This window comes from Sceloporus occidentalis, unplaced genomic scaffold, assembly GCF_023333645.1.
Source record: "Sceloporus occidentalis isolate IW3139 unplaced genomic scaffold, rSceOcc1.0.p SCAF_5, whole genome shotgun sequence".
Taxonomy (NCBI): Eukaryota; Metazoa; Chordata; class Lepidosauria; order Squamata; family Phrynosomatidae; genus Sceloporus; species Sceloporus occidentalis.
The window spans coordinates 50200019-50217411 of record NW_028316985.1 but is presented as its reverse complement, the minus strand read 5'-3'; the positions used below and the strand labels follow the sequence as shown (position 1 = coordinate 50217411).

The window sequence follows — 17393 nt, the reverse complement described above, 5'->3', positions numbered from 1 at the left end:
TGGCCAAATAACCCAACTGCTCCCTAACAGAATGCAGCCAGGGTGTGGGATGAAGGTGAGTATTACTACTCATAATTTGCTGCCAATTCTGTCAGGCAGCTGCATCCTGGATCCCAGGCATACCTCAGAGGCTGCTTTTCAAAGTTGGAAAGCTTCTGGCTTCAAATAGCAGCTTCCGAAGTATGCCTGGGACCCAGGATGCAGCCAAAATGCAGCGGCAGTGGTAGCAAATTACGTGTGATAATTCCTGGTAGCAACCCAAATTGAGACTGTATCCTGTTGGGGAGCAGTCGCTTTATTTGCCAATGTGAAAATCTCCCCTGGAGTTGGGGAGACCTGTTTAATTTTCTTCTTCTTCCTGCTTTTCTTTTTGTCATGGTATGGATCAGAAGACTTTCTTTTCAAAGCAACCTTCAAGGAAAAAACAGCTGGAGCTGAAAGCAGATGAAATCTTGAGGCTAAGACTAAAGTCTGCTCCAAAGTCATCAGCATTGGATTTGAACATAAGGTGGCTGGTTCCATGGTAACTGGAAGTCCATTAGGAGGAAGAGATGAAAGTTGCAATAGATCAACCTGTAATGACTTCTATATTTCAGGAACCTTGAACCAGTAAAGGCATTTTTTAAGAGTTTATCTAATATAATGCTGACAATGGGTACACTTTTTAAAAATGTGGCCCTCTCCTAAACAGGTCAAGCATTTAGAATAAGCATCTGACTTAGGTATCTTATTTCCACAGATGACACGTCTTTAAAAAAAAAAAAAGACCTGGATTCTAACAGAAAACAGGAATGGTGCCATGGGCCACAAAAAGGGAGTAAAGAAAAAAAAAAGGATAAAAAAATAGGAAAAAGAAATTAAAACAAATAACCCAGGAGAAATGAGTAAACGATAACTAAAAAGGAATTTAGTTGAGAAAGTGATGTGAAATGGAAATATTTCTATGTGTTGCTGCTAATGTGGTGGATAAAAGGAAACTCAGGAAAATGGTGGGAGTGCCAGCCCATGTGCAAAGCATTAAGGAGGCAAGATTACCATCAAAAGTAGTGTACAGGTTAACTACACTCCAGGTTCCCAATGAAAGAAAATGAAGGAAGAGGAGCAGTTCAGATTCCTGAATCTTGACTCAGATTTGGGCCCTGGATATAATGGAATGAATTTGGATTGATATGGACTGAAATTGATCTAGGTTCAAACCTTCAAATCAGGTTCTAAACTGAGTCAGGAGACTAGTACACAGCTCTAATAATTAGTACTCTTTCCGCTTTTCTTTTCTTCCAAATTTATACTGATGAAATTTCAACTGCACTATATTCTATAATGGCGATGAGCCTCCTTATTGAGGATTTTTAGAGTAGAGAGGTAAGCTACTTGGTTTTAAAATTTCTGGATTGTAGTACTAGTATTTAATTAATAAGAGATTATTTCTGTACCTTAATGTAGCTGTGAAATTTATATATTTCCACAAAGACGTCTTTTACTCTGATGCATTATTGAAAGGTAACTTATAGCTGCCTTCGTTAGATGGCGGAAAACAGATCTAATGGACATAGGGAAATAAAAATGGTCAAGGCTACCTGGCATCTGTTTAAAATATGCCAGTGGTACCCCATGCATAAGATATGGGTTGTCTTAGTCATGCTATCATTTTCTGACAGGGCAGAAATGAACTCAGCATCTTAATAAGAGCAATAAAATTTTATCTCAACTTTTCAAATTATAATCCTTCTCAAAAGAAGGCTGTGAAATACCTTTTCATGAACTTTTTGCCCAGGCTCCATTCCTTTGATATGCTCTGAGTCGAGAAGGCCTTCTCCTGTGGCCATTTTCCTCTGAATGTGTGCATTTTGTTCACGCATAGCTATAATCTAGAACAGAATGAATACCAGAAAATTAATGTCAAAACTAAGAATAAGTAGGTAAACATTTAAAGTATTTAGCACTGAAATATGTTTTAACTGTTCATTTTTAAAGTGTCACTTATAATATTTAACAACAATTTAAAAATCCCAATGATCACAAAAATGTTTTGAAATGAGAAGTAAATGTTATTCATTACACAAAAATTAATTGTATTAGTTGTCTCCATGTTATTTTTTTAATTCACCTTATTGCCCCTTTGTTATCCCCCACGCAACATGTAGTGAGCTATCATTGTCAAAAGTAATGTATTACTTCCCTGTGACACAGTCTTTCCTAAAGGCTGCTGTCTTTACTGTATGTATGTGTGTGTATATATATATATATATATATATATATATATATATATATATATAAAAATGGAAGTGTTTTCATTCGCCACCACATTTACTTCATGAAGATGAACCAAAGTGAATAAATGTGCAGTGCTAAAAACTATATGTGCAGATGATTATACTTTTACACAAGGTAAATCCAGTGCTACTGCATTAACTGTATATATAAGATTATAATTTTTCCTGACTAGATTTTCTCAATATTCCTTCCATTTAAATTATATTTAAGACCACCTGTCAATAAATTATTACATAATGTCTGTCTCATTATCTTGATTGAAATTTGCTTCCAATTAAACCAGTTGACTAGTGTATACTAAAAGGATTTAATTTAATTACTAGTATAGTAAAAATGTAAAGAGGTCAGTTCTTAGAGTTTGTCACATGTTTATAACATTTTAAAAGGCCTTTGTGTGTGTGTATGCCTTCAAGTTGCCCATCAACCTATGATGACACCATGAATTTCATAGGATTTTCTTAGGCAAGGAATACTCAGAAGGGATGTTGCTAGTTCCCTCTTCTGAAATATAGCTTACAGCATCATGTATTTCATAGAATCACAGAGTTGGAAGAAACCACAAGGGCCATCCAGTCCAGCCCCGCTGCAATGCAGGAACTCTCAATCAAAGCATCCCCAACAGATGGCCAGCCAGCCTCTGTTTAAAGACCTCCAAGGAAGGAGATTCCACTGCACTCCAAGGGAGTGTGTTCCACTGTTGAAGAGCCCTTACTGTCAGGAAGTTCCTCCTAATGTTGAGGTGAATCTCTTTTCCTGTAGCTTGCATCCACTGTTTTGGGTCCTGTTCTCTGGAACAGCAGAAAACAAGCTTGCTCCCTCTTCAATATGACATCCCTTCAAATATCTAAACAGGGCTATCATATTACCTCTTAACCTTCTCTTCTCCAGATTAAACATCCCCAGCTCCCTAAGTCGTTCCTCATAGGGCATTTGTTGGTGGTCTACCATCTAAGTAGTAACAATAACTAACCCTGCTTAACTTCTAAAATCATGTGGAATCTGATGTCTTAGGGTTTTTAGACCAAACTCAGTTTATAAAACACCTGATATTCTCCCATCCTAGAGTCAACTGCATTCATCTTTTACTTGGTATCACTTCCCTTCTGCCAGTGACTTCATTCCACCTCAACTTCCAAATTTTCTCCATCTTTAGCTATCAAGCTTATTTTCCTGGTGAACTGCAGAACTCAAGATTCTATATACATATGATCTGTGATGGACAATATGCACTCTGAAAAGACTGAAATGGAAATCATCACATAAATAGAGAGGGAAAAAAGAACAGATAGCATGAAAAACCAGAAAGAACTGAGGAAACGCCAAGGAAATTGCAGATGAGGAAGTACAAATGTATGTTAGAAAGTCTGTAGAAGTTTACGTTTGTTAGAGAAAGTGCTTATGTTTGTGTTTATATATGTTTGTTTTACATTTTGAAAAATTACAATTGTAAAAAAGATTCTATATACAGATGTTCAACATCCAATTAGAAACCTGGTGGGAAACTATTTTTATTTAATTGCAATTAACAGTTCCCTGAATCAGAGTCCTTTTTAGCCTGATTTAGCATGAATTTTGTCTATACAGATGCTCATGGTAAATAAATGTCAGCCTTCTATCCTGCATCAAAAAAGTGTTGAAGATTCAAGTAATTGAGAAAACACTGTGATTTATCCACATATGGTCTACCTAAAAAGATTCAAACAGTATCATAAGAGGATGCTGAGATGGGGAAGGTTCTTTTGTTTCTGATTTTTGTTTCTTTGTTTGGAACATTGACTTCTGTAAAAATAGAAGAAACTTACTCACTTTGTGGCCATCAAGCACTAAACAAGCAGTACATAATGACAGGAAAACCTTCATAATCTATAGAGGTATAATCAGGATTGTACCCAAGTCTAGAAGCTTCAGGCCTGTATTCAGTTGTTAGTCTTAACCAGAGTAGACCCTCTGAATAATTGGAACTTATGTAAGTATTGATTTACCAAGTTCTTCCTGATTCAGTTTCTCTATTGTTGCTAAGATGTAAGTCTTAGTGGTTTTCATTCTTTCTGTTGAGTTGGGATGTGGTGATGGGGTAATGGTGGATGAATGAGAGGTTTCTTAACTATAAGACATTCCAGATGATGTCACCTTAACCTTCAGTTCTGGCTGTTTTCTGTACACAAGTCTGGGTGAAGGGTATCTTTTCTGGGTATCTTTTCTTCTGCTATCAGTCCCAGAGCTCTATTCATGCATCCCTACATTTCAATCAATAGAGAAGATGTCTTTTTCTAGTAGAGTTAATGGTTGAAGTACTATGCACAAAGCTTGTTCCATACACTCTACAAGTCCCTGGAATTGGATAAAATTTGTCCAGGACTTCTTTTTCCTTTCCTCATTTCATCTAAAAACAACATATTTTGAAGAAACATGCATAATATATTAAAAGGGGAATTTAATTTGTTCAGTATTTCTTGTTCTATTGGACCACTGCTAGAGAGCCAGCATGGTGTAGTGGTTTGAGGATTCAGTTACAACTCTGGTGACCAGGATTCGAATCCATGCTCAGCAATGGAAATCCATTGGGTGACCTTGGGCAAGTCACACACTCTCTGCCTCAGAGGCAAATCCCTTCTGGACAAAACGTGTCAGGAAAACCTGGTGATTCACTTCATATTAGGATCTCCATAAGTCAGAAATGACTTGAAGGCTCACAGCAAGAGGAGTAACAACAGTAACAACTACAGCCACTATAAATGCAAACACATAATAGAGGAAACAACGCCAAATCCACAAACACTGAGATTTACGATTTGGAAAGTTTCCAAATGAGGAAGCTCAACAGCTATGAGAATGAAACGATAACTTTTCTTTATATAATTGTTTTATAACAACAATACAAAACAAGCAATTAATACATAAATAACAAATAGCCTTGGAGGGCTATATATAAACTTGCATAATCGCTATCTTTGTAGGGGTAATAGAAGTAACAAAGTTCTAAAGTCATCACTCAGATTCCCTAGTTGATGAAGTTGGGATCAAAGTATCTTTCCAAAGAATAGTTTTTGGCATATACTGGTGATGCATAGTTGGACTGGATACTCCATTTTGCAAAACAATCTGTAACAAATGTAATGGGAGAATTGTTCTGATGAAGGGATGAGAAAGGAATAGATGTACAAAATCCTACTAATTCACTTTCAACTGGTCTTTAAAATATTCCCCTTGTCACAGCTACCTCACCAACCTCTGGGCTGACCTGGAGATGAGCATTAACTTGTATACTCAAAGTGCTAGCTTAATGATGACCTCATTACAAAAATAAGACTTTCATTAGCTATAGCATCTAATGCAGGTGAAGCTTACTCCCTTTATTGTCTGATCTTCTCCCAGGAGGCAGGAATATTTTTTATTCAGATGGAAGTGTGTTTGTTTCTTTGTTTCTTTGTATATATAGATTCTGTGACTTTGTCATATTGATATTAATAGCAAATTTTCTAATCTGCATAAACTTTTTTCAATTACAGACATTCATAAAGCTTTCACTGGGTCTTGCTTTGTGACTGAGAGTTAATATGCAACAGCTTGGGTTCGTTTTGGCTTATGGTCTACATTAGTATAGACACACTTGAAAGAAATAATGATGCTTATCACACTAGTCAGTTACTTGGGGTTACTTCATTTGAAAACTGCTTCAGTTGCACTCAGAAAGGTAGGGGAATAGTAATGCACTTCCCCACACCACCAGAGCATTTATACTTCAATTACATTAGTTCTCATAGTTCTTTTCTTGAAATACAATAGTACAATTTACATCACCCTTTTTGCTCTAGCTCCTCCTCCATGATAGTTTATTTAAAAAACAAACAAACAAACAAACACAGAACTAAAGAGCTAAGCCACAGAAGTACAGCAGAGTCAGTAACACATTATTTTTTCCTTTTTTAAAAAACAACCCAAGCAACTGTAATTGTGAAATTGCACAATTATGCAATAATGTTATTTTGGAATCAACCCCCACTCCATTTAGATTGGGAAGAGGAACACACAGAGTGTCACTTCCAATGTTTTTTCACCCTATGCTTTCCTCCAGCGAACCAATACATGCCCAGTTCTGCATTTGTATATCAAACTTTTGCATATTTATTGTTTATTTATTTTTATTCCAGGATCCTGTGGTTTTTCTGGGCATAATAAGATTACAATGTAATTGTGCTACTGCACTGTTCTCTATATTCAAAAGGATAACTGGAAATAATCGGGGTGGGGGTGGGGAACAAACATACAGCCGTTCTCTTGGGAATCCCAGTGCAATTCCAGCCCTTTTATTGGAAGAAATTGGGGATTTCCCTGTTGGAGATCCCTGGGGAATCCCCAAAGAAGAAGCAATGAAACCACACTGATAGTGTACCAATATGCTCCCATTATCACAATAAAGCAAAAAAAAAAAAAAAAAAAGACACTCATACCCAAAGCGGGCACTAAACCACATAAAGACAGGAGGGTCATTAATGGGTTATTTCAAATGGGAAAGTATAAATTTCCAACAATTCAGCAGTGATGCAGCATGGTACAGCACTGAAAGATAGTGTCATGTAATAAGCTCCAGGTAAAGACGGGGCTAACACAATGCAATTGCAGTATAACTCTGCCATATGATAAGATCCAGCGAAGTCAGCTACACATGTTAGAGCCATGGGTACTGGCTCTAAGATAGACCTTATTTATCCATGTTGCTAAATGTGTATGCAATCCAACTGGAAAATGACCTTGGGACAAATTAGTCCCAAAGCAAATGGGCCAAATAAAGTAGCTTCCATCTGCTTCAGGGGCATGGTATTTAGAAGATGCATGCCCCCGAAGATGACAAGCTGTGCTAAGGTGGCCTGAAGCCGGCTTGAAAAGTAGCGGAAAAAAAACGTTCCTGCTGGCAGTGGCTTGAGACCATGGTTCCAGAGCAATCATGGCCAGAGCAGCCACAGATCACTGTATTTTGCCTATCTGCTTCACCCCAACAAACATAAAAAAAAATTAAGCAGTCAATAGAAAGACCCCAACAAATAAGTCAGCAATTTCAGTTAACCAGTAATTAAAATATTCAGATACTAACAGTCAGAAATAAGGTGGGTCATGACACCGATAGAACACACTCTGAAGATAAAAATTGGGCAATAAACTATTACAAAAGGGAAGAAGCAATCCTTCAAGCAGGCTGCTCCTGATCTAAACTCATATCTAGGTAATAGATTGTGATTGGACCATCTTTCTTAGAAATAGTGGATGAGTATCATGCTCAGTGGACTGTATTTCTATACATGTTAGTGATTCTCTCTTCACTGCTCCCTCCCCAAATTCCACGCCTTTACAAACAAGCTTGATCTGCCTCCTCCTGTTCCTTTACAAGTGTAATGCAAATTAATGCAGTGTTAATGAGAACTTGAAACTAAATATGCGCTGTTTCAACATGATAAAATGTTAAAGCAAGGAAACTCTTAACCTTTTTAGAATTCTTATATATTTAATCAAACATTCAGTAAATTCTCATGAACCAATTGAATATTAAAGGGAAAAGAATACATGAAGTGAAATGCCATGCTAAAGTGAAGTTTCTAATGCTGAAACACATATATTTCCCATTCTTATCTCCAGGTGTCTGCACTTTCAACCTAGTATGCCTTTAAGTGTACAAATACAGTGTGTGAGTTATGAAAGGCAATCAAAATATTTTCAACCATGGGCAGACAATACATTGCAGTTATGATGGGCTATACTGCACTTATTGCTACTGTAAGCTGTACTTTAAGGGAACAAAAGACAGAAGAAGAAAAGGTCCTTTGGATTTTCAAAAATGGTTGCTTTCAGCAACTGTAATACCTTTTCATGCTCACCTTGGGTACAAGAGGTATATAAAACACCCACTTTTCCCCAAATGGGGTTCTTCATCCCCGGCTCAGCTCTTTAAAAACAAAAGCCACCATCTCAGACTGAATACAAGGAAAGGTGTTTTTGTTTTTTTTTGTTTTTTTTAGTGGAGCAGTGAAATATTGTTCCATTTAAAATAGGCAATAGTACAAAACATACAAGTCCATCAGAGAGGAATAGCACAGGTGCTTTTAGCCAGGATTTTGAAACTTGCACACCATGATAAAAGCTAACCAAGCTTTTAATTACTACTACAGCCCTACACTTTTCAACTCTTTTTGCATTTAAGGTGTGATATAAATCAAATAAATAAATAAATTTAAGGGAGTTTTGTGAAAAGTTCATTTTAACAAGAAATTTGCTTCTTATGCAAGGAAACAGACTCTGAACACAAAATAACACAGTTGTACAGTAAACAGTAAGAAGATTTGGTTGTTGAGTTGGTGGTATCTGTGTCCTATCACTTCAAATGGTGGAAACTTGTGGGGAAACATATGTGAGTATTAGAAGCAATAATGAAAGTATATATTTAAGCAGACATGTTCAGTGGCTTACTGAAATATTGGTGTACATTCTTCAAATTTCTGAAAAGTTATCCCTTCATGAGAACGTACATCTTAAAATACGGCTTGAAATTCCCCTGATATCCAGCTGTCCAGGAAATCCTGCCTATGTGCAGAAGCATCTAATGACTCTTTAGAGTCTCTCTCTCTGATAACCATGTGCAAAGGGACCATGCAACACCTTGGCGATTAAGAGGCTGTACAGACTGGCTTGAAGCGCCGGCATGGGGGTGTGGCATTTGGTCGATGCACACCCCAATGCCACCCCAACGGCAGCATCACATAACCCAACTGACTGCACAGTGGGTGGTGTCACGACACTCCTTTGGTGCAGCGTTTATACGCCACACATCAAAAGGAATGCTGAAAATTGCTGCCACAGCAGAAAGACCACCTTTTTGCAAGCTCTAAAAGTAACAGCATTTTGCCATTTCTTTTAGAGCTGGCAAAGTGCCAGATCAGGGTACAGCATGTGGTTGCTGCAGCCCTGATCCGGCACTGAAAGGGGAAGTGTGGAGCCGCTCCTTTGGGGCAGTCTTCTTCCTCCCTAACTGTGTGAAAGAAGTTGTAACATGAGCTTTTGTAGGGTTTGGTTTATTTCCTTAGATGCATCTTTACGTCTTTCACACAGTTAGGACTTTATTACATGGAGAAATTAACCCAAAAATAAATACGGGATTAAAAATTCAAAAGTGGATGGTACTGCACACACCGGCAGCTGGGCAAGTGCACCCTGGATGCAGCCCTGACCGCAGTTGTCCTTCTCCACCTTTATTTCAAAAACGGGGAGCTCTGTTATTTTCTGTATCTATTGTAGTTTCCCTAGTCTTAAAACTCACCGAGGAAATTTGTGATTTCTGAGAAATGTTTTAATATTTACTCCTTCTTACTTTTCTAAAGATGCACATTTGTGTTCATCGCTAGCACAGTTGCATTTTTTTTGTTAACAAAAATGTGTGACATATAATCTTCAGTTACGATCCAAGAAGATGAAAAGAAAATCCCAAACAAAGAACTACACTGAGGCAATTATTGAGGGAGGGGGATCAAGACTTCATGTAGAGAAAAGCTTCCACTGCACACAAAATGCTAGATCATGTAGCTTTGTAAAAATAGACTTCAAACAATGGATACTCAGCAGGGTACTATTTTCACATGTATTTCAAATCATTGGTACACTGCAGGTATCGGAAAATACAAAAATAGAAAACCAGGTAAGCCACAAATTTATGACTTCTCCTCATTCCTATATCTTTAGGATTTTTTGTGCCTCTCTATTTGCATTTTACCTTTCACTAAGAAAATTGGAACAATGGCAGCAATGTCTTGAGACTAGGAACAGAAGCTGCAAAATAAGAAAATGTTGCACGGTTTCCTTCTTCTGAACAGAAGGACTCTAAGCAATCATATCAGTGAAGCAGGGTGGGTCCATTCTCCATAGAATCATAGAGTTGAAAGAAACCACAAAGACCATCCACTCCAAGCCCCTACCATGCAAAAACATAGAATCAAAGCACCCCTGACAGATTACCATCCAGCCTCTGTTTTAAAACCTCCAAAGAAGGAGACTCCACCACACTCTGAGGGAATGTGTTCCACTGTTGAACAGCTCTTACTGTTGCCCTCTTCTGGACACACTCCAGCTTGTCAATATCCTTTTTGAATTGTGGGTGCCAGAACTAGACACACCTGAGTTCTCATGAGTTCTCTGTCCCTCTGGCCCCAACTGACATGCAATATTATATAAGGTAATCTGGAGGAGGGTGGGTGGGTAGGGAGGAACTGCCCCTTAGATATTTTTTGATAAAAAAAATATTTCAGCAAATCTTACGAGTTTCTGTTTTTCAGTAGTCATGACTTAGTGACACCACTAAGCAACTGATTTTGCTTATAGAGGACATGATGTGTGTGTTCATCAGATATAAGGAAGCAATATAACAAAGCGAATAAAATAAAATAAAATTGTAACAATGCACAGTTTTTTTAAAAAGAAAAAAAAGGTACAAAGCAATGTCCCAATTCACATTCATACATTGTCAAGCAGCATAACTGATCTTGGAGGACAGTAGTTAACTTTCCCCATTCCCTCTACCATGAAAATAATGTTAAGTGTGAACTGCATACTCTGAGAGAAGGCATGGAGACCTCATCTATGTCATGGTTTTCTCTTCAGAAAAAATAGGGAGAAACTGCATGACAGATGCACAGAGTTTTGACTCAGTTTCCTGAATAAAAGCAAGAGCTATATAAAATAGTGGTCTTCATGATTACATTTTTTAGTTTCGCTGACATTGTGTGAAGGACCAAAGCTACTAACAATGTAAGGTAAACCTTTCAATCACTACTCCTTTCTCCAAATCAAAAGCACATTTTTGCAAAATTAGGCATGGATTACAAAACATAAACAAAACAAATATCTATATATATTAATTGAGTTTTAGTCTACAAGATGGGCTGCTTTTTAAAAAAAAAAATACATAGGAAACAAAAGCTCAGTAAGTTACCTCCTGATTAGCAGCTGCTAGCTCCTCTTCAAGTGCCGAGACTCTTTCTAAAGAAACCCTCAGTCGTTCTCTTACCTAGAAAAAATAAATAAATTATGCAGCAACATGATTCTAGTCTTTGCAATTTTTATAATAATGCTATAGAACTACAGAGTACAATGATGTTGGCACTAACAGAATGTTAAGAAAAACTGTTGTATATAAGGTGTTATGGATTATCACAAAATGATATTTATTTATCATCCTCTTGAGAAGAGTTCAGTGATAACACTGAACTTAAAAAACATTAATTAATTCTTATATGTGCCATGGGATCAGTGGTTCAGTGGTTAAGACACTGATTCTGACAACTGGAAGACTGTCAGGTTGGCAGTTCGTGGCCCAAGCACCATGAGATATTTGTCACTAGTCCCAATGTCTGCCAACCTAGTAGTTCGAAAACATGTAAAAGTGCAAGCCGATAAATAGGTACCATTTCAGCGGGAAGGTAACAAGATTCTGTGCAGTCATTCTGGCCACACGATCACAGAATTGTCTTTGACAATGCTGGCTCTTCGGCTTAGTAATGGAGATGAGCACTGCCCCCTACAGTTGGACACAACTAGATAACCTTGTCGAAGGGGAAAGCTTCACCTTTACCTTTATGTGTGCTACACAATTGAGTGGGTGAGTGGCTGCTACACTAAACAGTATAGTCTGCCTATACCGGAGGGGCTTCTCCCCTCTTACAAGAGCTTGGAATATTAATTTTGAAAAGTAATTCATCTTGTTACCCATTACTTGTCAGGGAACCTTGTTATCCTTACCATTGCTGGGGAACCATGCAGTAATGTTAAAAGTGCAAAGATAGCTGTGCTGACTAAAAGACAAATTCCCAAGTCCATATTGTGATGATACATTTGTTAGACCAGCTAAAAAGGTAGAAAGGGATCTGTACACACTTTTAAAACACTGAATGTTCTTCATCATGCAAATATTGTTTTGTTTTTAAAAACATGCAAAGAAAAAGTCAGTGTGGACTACTGTTAGGTCTCGTAGTTTGCAAGTTGTGTGGGCTCTCTTCTGTATGAAAGGGTTCTGCAGGGTGCCTAGAATTTACTCTGTGGATGTGGTGGTGAGTGGTAATTGAATAATCTCTAGTACCTACTCACATAAATCAAGGCTGGGGAATATGTGGTGTTCCAGATGTTGGATGGTATAGCGGTAAATCTTAAAGGGTATATACTCATGAAAACAATGCACATAGGCAAATCCATTAGAACAGTCCCCAAAACCTTTTCATAAAAGCTGAAAAAGCTCCCCCCACCCCATTGCCAATGAACCACTTCTACATATGTTCACCTCCACCAGGAGCAGGCCTTTTGTACAGCTAATGGGCTTTAACTATTCATCCAAAACTGAGACATACTAAAATATTTTGTATAGAGTCAAGGACAGCTCAAAACAAATGGGGCCAACCTGGTTGCTGTCAGGGGGGCGGTGTTTCTGATGGGGCCTAGTAGGCCCGCTCGGGCTCCCAGCATGCCTTGTTGGGGCCAGGCAGGCCTACCATTGGTCGTTTGGGAGGATTGGCTGCCACGGCCTCCTGGGCACAGATGATTGGTTCAGGGGGTCAGGTAGGCGGTGCCTCCTCCTTTTCCCAGCCCCTGATTGGTAGTTAGGCCTATATAAGGCCACGTGGCATCCTGCCTGGGTGCCATTCTTGCTTGGCTTTCCCACCCTTCCTCGGTTCAGGGTGCTGTATTGTCACAACTTTATAAGGGAGGTTGTATAGGTCCTGGATCAGGTGGGCAGTTTCCAGGGCTGTGTAGCACTGGATTGTGAGTCCTACGGGACCCGGGAGTGCTGAGGGCATGCAGTGTGGCCATTGATTCAACACACATTGATTCAACATCTCCTGGTGACTGGGGGCTCAACTGCAAACATGTGATCGACTGGTTGCATGTCTTGAGAGGGCATTTTCATTGCCCCTATGTCATCCCGAAGCTTGGCCATGATCAAGCAATTTGATTCATTGACCAACCAGCGGTTGATTGATGTCACATCCAGACCTTATGCTTTGGGGCCAACCCTACCCCTGTTCTGTTTGGCTGGATAATGCAGTGGCCTTTCCTACAACCCTGTGTTTTGGTTTTCATTGGCGACTTCCCTCTGCAGCAATATATTATTGCTTGGAAAATCCACTGCATGCACACATGCACACCTTCCTTACTGTGAGGAACATACTAAGCTGAGGAGGAAATGGGTAGTCTGTTGGAGGTGGCAGATGACACCACCCTTCACACTATTCATAAAATCCTGGCTTCTTGACTTGACAGATCCTGCATCCAAATCCTCTTTGCAGCCAGCATGGAAATCCTTTCTGAAACATCACAGTTCTGCCGATTAACTGTTGAGGATGGGGCACAACAGCTAATTAATTGTATTTTACCTTGTTTTAGAGTGCTTCACAAGTTGATCACTGGATCAGCACTAACATGGCCAGAGTGAAAATGTATAATTCAGCATGGAGAGGTAAAACATGGCTTCATATTTAGAAAAGTGATTTATGTCTAGGACCCAAACTTTATGGTGCAAAAACATAACAAGCCTGTGTGTGTGTGTGTGTGTGTGTGTTTAAGTGATCTGCCCATGTAAAAAAGGGATAAAAACAAGCTAAAGTTATGATGTGTGCCCTTGAATGAACTGGGTTTAACTTCTTGGAAGAGTCCCTTCCTATCAGGGTTGTTGGTCATGATAAACATGAAGCTCATGCATATGGCCTGTGTCATATGGAAACTGGCACCATTCATTGCTTGAGGTGTAGTGCCTCTGTAATTATCTTGATAAAATGGACAACAACTTTTTGGAAAGATGATAAGCACCTATGTCAAAAGGATGCAGGAATTGCTTTTCTACACTGATGCATAGTAAAGAAAAATAGAGTACATAAGCATAAGCATAAAATGTCCATACTGTACCTTTTCATCTAAAGCTTTGTGATGTTCAAACAAAGATTTCAGTGCCTTCAGCACTTCAACTTCACTGGAAACCCCTGAAGGGGATTGTGCTTGACGTTTCACCACTGTCATTCTCAGTGATCTTTCATGTCTTGAAACAAGGCACTCCAAATGTTCCAGTAACAGCTATTAGGTTCAACGTAAAAAATAATGTTAGCTCATTTGTACCTGAATATCATTGGCACTATAATTCTAAACTGCACATACAAAATGATGATGACACTGGCAGCCTATGCTGTACTTGTAGCCTTGTCCTACCAATGAGACCCTCAAATAAGGAACATCCCATATAATAAGGGATACATGGTGACCCAAGGGCTGAATTAAAACTTGACTGTTCACCAAAGCCTTTGGGCCTCACTGATTATCTCAAACATACGTAATTCTAAACTGTTTTAAATCTGTTTTAATGTATTTACATCTAATATGTTTAAATTATTTTTGTTTTAAGAAGAGTTTTGACATTTTTGTATTAACTTCTGTTATGGGGTGAGGTAGAAATATTTTGACCTTACTGGAAAGAACATAGTAGAAAATAAAAATAAATGTAATTAGCATCTGTCTGAATTACTGTGCAATGAGTAAATTGTTGTTGTTGTTGTTGTTGTTTTGCTTCCCAATTAAGATAATATTTGGATATTACAATAATGTTAAATGAGGCTTTACTTAAGCAGCCCAACCACACATTGCAGCTTGTATTTGATAACTGAAGTTAATCATATAACAGGACTGTAACTTTTCTACCAAAATGTAAGAGCTATGCAAAAATAAATGTATTTCCACTGATGGGCTTAGTTACTACATTTTATAAAAATGGGCTGCAGCCAATGTCAGTAGTAGCATCGTAGCCTTCAGAAAAGCTGTCTTTTCACCATATTCTGCTCCCACTGCAGCCCTCTCTTCCACACACCTGTGTTTCCTAAGATACCCAATAGTCCAAACAGACTTTTGCTAGGACAGAAAAGACTGAAGTAGGAGGGAAAGAGAGCTTCCCTTCACATAACCACCTACCACATAAGTGCTGTCACTGTATACAATCCAATATGAATGGGAAAATAGTTTAATAGCAGCACATTAAACTCGGTTCTAGCAAATCATTTCTATGTGAAATTTGGAATAGACAGTAAGCTTCTTTTAAGCACACATTCACACACATACAGCCATTGTTTCATTTGCGTCAGATGGAGTATAAGCAAGCAACAGTATTTGAAGCCGATGAAGGAGGGAAAGTGTTGTCTGATAATAGTCCATTGACTGCTTTTCCATTTCTGAGCATGAAAGTATTGGCTATGATTTATTAAGTCCTATACAGCTCGATTATAAACTGTATGAATTTTCAGATCATATGAGCCTGCCCAAACTCTTCAGGGGAGGCATTTCTCTCAGTCCCATTGTCTTCACAGTCATGTTTGTTGGGAACACAGGACTGAACCTTCCCCATGGCTTTTCCTACTCTTGGGAACTCCCTTCCTAAGGAGGCTAAGCAGCCTCTCTCCTTTCATTTTCTGGTGTTGTCCTTTCATCATCTTTTTATTCTTGCTAGCATTTGGAAGCTGATTGTTTTATGTATGTCGTGGGTTTGTGTATGTGTGTGATGTACTGCTCTTACTCTACACTTTAAATTAATGTGTTGTATGATTTTAATTCTACAGACAGATTAATATTATTTTAATCATAACATATTTTCTGTTTGGGGCTGTATGTGATTTCACCCATATTTTTTATTCTGTAAGCTGCCTTGAGCCACACTCTTGGAAGAAAGGATGGAATATAAATAAAGTGATTGGCTGACAGATTGATGTTGCCTCTTCTCCTGTCTGCCCCAAATGGGTCAAAACATTTAGGAAAAGATATGAAAAAAGAAACAATTTTTAACCATAGGAAATTGGTTATTTTCCTCTTCCTTATTCCAACCTTTGAGAATTTTTTCCATCCCAGCTATAGATCTTCTTTCAGGAAAGAGTGGGGAGAGTCCATCTGTCTTGACAGTCTTTCCCTCTGCTCACAAAGCAATGTAATGTCCAACAAGGTTGAGTGACTTTTAAAGCCTTCAGCCATACTTAAACCTGGTCTGAATAACTTGCTTGAACCAAATCTTATTAACTAGATCTCTTCAGTTAAAGCTAATGAGCATGGAAATGGCTTAGGGGTGTCCTAAGTTGTTCTCTCAATTAAGTAGGGAATGGTATATGTATAGAGTATAGCAGCTGCCCAGGTTAAATACACATTAACACAACTTCACTCATTTATACTAATTATTTCAGTAGAAGCACACTACATTACAGTGAACACTTCAACTTAAGAGTTTGAGGCAAAGAGAAGTGACCTTCAGTTCTCTCATACTGACATATCTAGTAAGAAGAAGGGATCAGTATAAAGGCTTTGCAGTTCAGAGAATGTGCGTGTCAAAATGAAAGCTCTACAGTCCAGAGCTGGGACATTCTGGAGGTTGCAGTCCAAAAAAGTAACTTTTCCAAACTCAGATTTGTACTTCAGTTGTTATGCTGTTTTGTGTCATGCTGCAGAAAACACAATGCTTTATTGGGTGATTTTAAAAGTAGAGTCAAATTATGATATTTATAATATTCCTATTTATCCAAGGCATTACAGTTGCTTCACGCATCCCATCACACAATACTGTTCTGAGACAGATCATCAGTGAAAGAAATATAAATAATAAATTGCCTAGAGCTACCCTATGAAGGTCAGTGACTCAGCAGGGATACAAACCTGAACATTACCCACCTGAAATGTAACACTATTTATTGCTGCACTCTCCTGCTTGTCTTAACATTGAAGCATGTCACCAATGCAGGAGTTAAGGCTAAAGATGTAAATATTCTCAACTATTTTCTCCTTAGAATAATTACTGTGGCTTTCTCCCTGCTGTGGGAATAAAGAAGTTATTTCTGCAAAGTATTCTACCTATATTTGTGCATCCTAAACCCAGAGGAATAGTCTGCTTAGAAAGACATGTAGTGTTTTGCATAAAACCCACATTTCCACAGAAATTCTCATATGTCATCCTGTGCAGAAAAAGCTTTCGGAATACTTGGGGACATTTGAATACTGGGAGGAAAGTATGCTAAAGTCTGGCTGCTCTATAATTCTTCCAAATGGGGTTGCCTGGCTGTGGGGAACCCATTTTT

At 38.3% G+C, this 17393-nt stretch overlaps 1 protein-coding gene across 8 annotated transcripts in view; it reads right to left on the bottom strand.

Moving 5' to 3' along the window:
• The window catches only part of LOC149312139 (liprin-alpha-2), a 318268-nt gene that overhangs the window by 90860 nt on the left and 210015 nt on the right, over window positions 1-17393 (bottom strand). For all 8 annotated transcript variants that reach the window (XM_089524024.1, XM_089524025.1, XM_089524026.1 and 5 more), the window contains 3 exons: window positions 14206-14370; window positions 11246-11320; window positions 1752-1868 (listed from right to left, as the gene is read on the bottom strand). In XM_089524024.1, coding sequence (XP_089380150.1) covers window positions 1752-1868; window positions 11246-11320; window positions 14206-14370 — 357 coding nt within the window. The remainder of the gene's footprint in view (window positions 1-1751; window positions 1869-11245; window positions 11321-14205; window positions 14371-17393) is intronic.